The sequence below is a fragment of the Austrofundulus limnaeus genome, unplaced genomic scaffold (genome assembly GCF_001266775.1).
Source record: "Austrofundulus limnaeus strain Quisiro unplaced genomic scaffold, Austrofundulus_limnaeus-1.0 Scaffold63, whole genome shotgun sequence".
NCBI classification, from domain to species: domain Eukaryota; kingdom Metazoa; phylum Chordata; class Actinopteri; order Cyprinodontiformes; family Rivulidae; genus Austrofundulus; species Austrofundulus limnaeus.
The window spans coordinates 774,924-778,196 of record NW_013952465.1 but is presented as its reverse complement, the minus strand read 5'-3'; the positions used below and the strand labels follow the sequence as shown (position 1 = coordinate 778,196).

The following is a 3,273-nucleotide window of genomic DNA, read 5'->3' as shown; positions in this document are numbered from 1 at the left end:
TTTATTTTATTTTAAAATCGGGCCTACTAATGACCACACAGATTAAGCAAGTTTATTTTGCTTTTTCACCAATAAAAAATGTCACAAACATCATTTTACTCAACTCCTTGAAACAGACAAGAGACGTTTCAATATTCTCACCACTAGAGGGCGTCGAGAGCAAGAAAAAAAACATTTATTTTTTTAGTGTCTAAAATTTCCTCCCTGCTGCTCATACAGACATGGGAGTGAAACGGTGTTCCTGCAGCAGGACCAGTCAGCTTCCTGTCTGTCACAGATGTGCATCAGTGACTCGTGTTCAGCTGCTGATGAAAAGGTCTGCTCTCAAACACAGGACCCAGGGGAGACCGTCTCAGTGACTCATCCTAATTAAAAGGCAGGAGGACACACTCCTGCTGCTGCTGGGAAACTGAATGGAAGCTGTAAAAAACAATCCACTTCAATTAAGCCTCAGTTTTTTTTCTGTCACTCCAGTTGAGTAACAACTGATGTGTATTATCATCACTTTGATTATTTCCATTCATAACATCCAGAATTTTGCAGCAATTGTCAGTCTTGCTTTTATAAACCACTGCATAAACAATAGAAGTGTTTGATGGTATTCTTCCCTGCAGCGATATTTAAAAGTCATCTTTCAGTCATGTCATCTTTTCATTAGTGTCTGCTGATGTTGCAAGTGTGTGTAGGTGTGTGTGTGTGGTATTCTGTACCTCCATCCTGAGCACTGAGGACGTTGAGAGCAAATAGCATGGCATTGGAGAAGGTGGTGGCCTCCTCCTTACTGGCAAAGTTGAGGCCATAGACCTGCCTGGCGTCCCTCCATTGGTGGAAGGTCGGCGTGGCTTGGTTGTACTTCAGACCCTTCACTATGGAGTAATTTATAACCACCTGTGAGACATGAAGGACAAAGGGCATGGGACAGAAGCAGGGATTAGTGGTTTTTTAATGGTTTCTGTTCTGAATCAGAGTGAAAAACTTAAAAAGAACCTGAGAACAATCCAGAGTGATAACATCTATGTTTGTCGTCTGTGAGAGTTTAAAAACTGACTTCATGACCTGAACAAGGAGGTGTGGATCTTGTAATTTGTTAGGWTGTTCGCTGATACTGTACTATAAATAGTTTTTAGCTGTGTATGTTTAAAAGTAGCTGAATTATAGTCCTTTGTAAAAATTAGCATTAGGATTAGTGGTTAGCTTAATACMCAGAATGTGACCAATCTTAGCTACTGCACAACATATTTCATCTCAATTAGTCATAAAATGGCTGAAATGTAGCCGTCTAAAAAGTTAGCTGTGGTGGCCATCTTGAATTTTTGATTAGAAGTTAGAATTTGTTTTGAATTGTTTTTGGATGCTTCTACACTAATTTTCAGCTTTGTTTGTCTGAATAAGTTATGACTAGCATTTAGCATGTTTTTATATGGATCATTTCTAGCTATAATCACACAAACTTTCAGCTCAATTTTTCTTTAAAAATCTGAATTAAAGTCATTTGGCCACTTTGAATGTTTAAATCCAGAGTGCTTTTCCTTTATTTTTTTTTGTATGTGCCCCCAACCCAAAAAATAAATAAATAAAATAAAAAAAACCTTGTCCAACCCTGTGCCTCCCCTTGCAAAAAAGTCTAGCTCCGCCCCTGAAATCATCACAGGGTTAAACCAGTTTCCATAAAAAAGGTGTTTTTTAAAATTATTTCCTGACAAATCATCAAAGCCAAAGGAGAATGTCACATCCTGTTCTCCGTGTTACCTGCTGGTCCTGCAGTTTGACCCCCACCACCCGGAAGGTGTTGCTGGTAGTGTTGTGGTAGATGTTGATGCGGCTGAATCCCTGCTGGCCCGGTTTGATGGGAACCCACTTCTTGCTGGTGTCATCGTAGACCATGACGGAGGCCCGCGCCTGGCAGATACTCTGCTCACTGACAGGGAACAGAAAAAGAAGACTTGAGTCGATGGATCACCATGACGTCGTTACATCAGCTCGTAAGGAGGAAATTGTGTTTAGATCCACTCTTTTACCCACAGTTCATCTCTGTACCTTTTCAGTTTGTCATTTTCTACACTGATGTTCAGGATCTTGATAGAAACCACAAAAACAGAAAAACTGACTCGCCTTAAACAAAAATTTATAAAGTTGCTAAAAAAATAATAATTACAGCTCCTAAAATACTTTTTACTATCTAAAAACCTGTGAAGTGCCAAATTGAATGTGTTAATAAATATAATTATTTTACATTTTCAAGTTGTTCAAGGAAAACACTGAGCAGCAGTCACATTTAAAGATTAATGTGGCTCCATATTAAATATGTTCAGGCTTTTAAAATGAATGAGTGGAACTCCAGAAGTTCAATTGAGAAGGTTTGAGAACCAAGAAATGTTTGATTAATCGGACTGAACGTCTCAGATCTTATTTGAGTGCTACGACTTCACGTGTGCAGTGACTGCAGTATGATGCAACATTTTCACTGAGGAAGGAAATCCCAGCAAAAAGAACAAAATGGTAACCAGAAAGCTTAAGAAGGTGGAAAAGTTAAAGGACTTCAAGAAGGTGTTTGCTCTGGTTGTAAAATATATTGATTTAAAAAAGACAGGTGAGTGAAGCATGCAGCGAGTGAGTCCTGCATCTTTGTGTGAGTCCTTTAACTGTGTGTGAGTCCTGTATCTGTGTGTGAGTCCTGCATCTGTGTGTGAGTCCTGTATCTGTGTGTGAGTCCTGTATCTGTGTGTGAGTCCTGTATCTGTGTGTGAGTCCTGTATCTGTGTGTGAGTCCTGCATCTTTGTGTGAGTCCTTTAACTGTGTGTGAGTCCTGCATCTTTGTGTGAGACCTGCATCTGTGTGTGAGTCCTGCATCTGTGTGTGAGTCCTGCATCCTTGTGCGAGTCATGCATCCTTGTGTGAGTCCTGCATCTTTGTGTGAGTCCTGCATCCTTGTGTGAGTCCTGCATCCTTGTGCGAGTCCTGCATCCTTGTGCGAGTCCTGCATCCTTGTGTGATTCCTGCATCCTTGTGCGAGTCCTGCATCTTTGTGTGAGTCCTGCATCTTTGTGTGAGTCCTGCATCCTTGTGTGAGTCCTGCATCCTTGTGCGAGTCCTGCATCCTTGTGCGAGTCCTGCATCCTTGTGTGATTCCTGCATCCTTGTGTGAGTCCTGCATCCTTGTGCGAGTCCTGCATCTTTGTGTGAGTCCTGCATCTGTGTGTGAGTCCTGCATCTGTGTGTGAGTCCTGCATCTGTGTGTGAGTCCTGCATCTGTGTGTGAGTCCTGCATCTGT

General features: G+C 41.3%; 1 protein-coding gene across 2 annotated transcripts in view; it reads right to left on the bottom strand.

Annotated features, from left to right (window-relative positions):
* evlb (Enah/Vasp-like b) overlaps positions 1-3,273 on the bottom strand; it is a 41,096-nt gene that overhangs the window by 14,155 nt on the left and 23,668 nt on the right. For both annotated transcript variants that reach the window (XM_014009906.1, XM_014009905.1), the window contains exons 2-3: positions 1,750-1,918; positions 711-888 (exon numbers count right to left, since the gene is read on the bottom strand). In XM_014009906.1, coding sequence (XP_013865360.1) covers positions 711-888; positions 1,750-1,918 — 347 coding nt within the window. The remainder of the gene's footprint in view (positions 1-710; positions 889-1,749; positions 1,919-3,273) is intronic.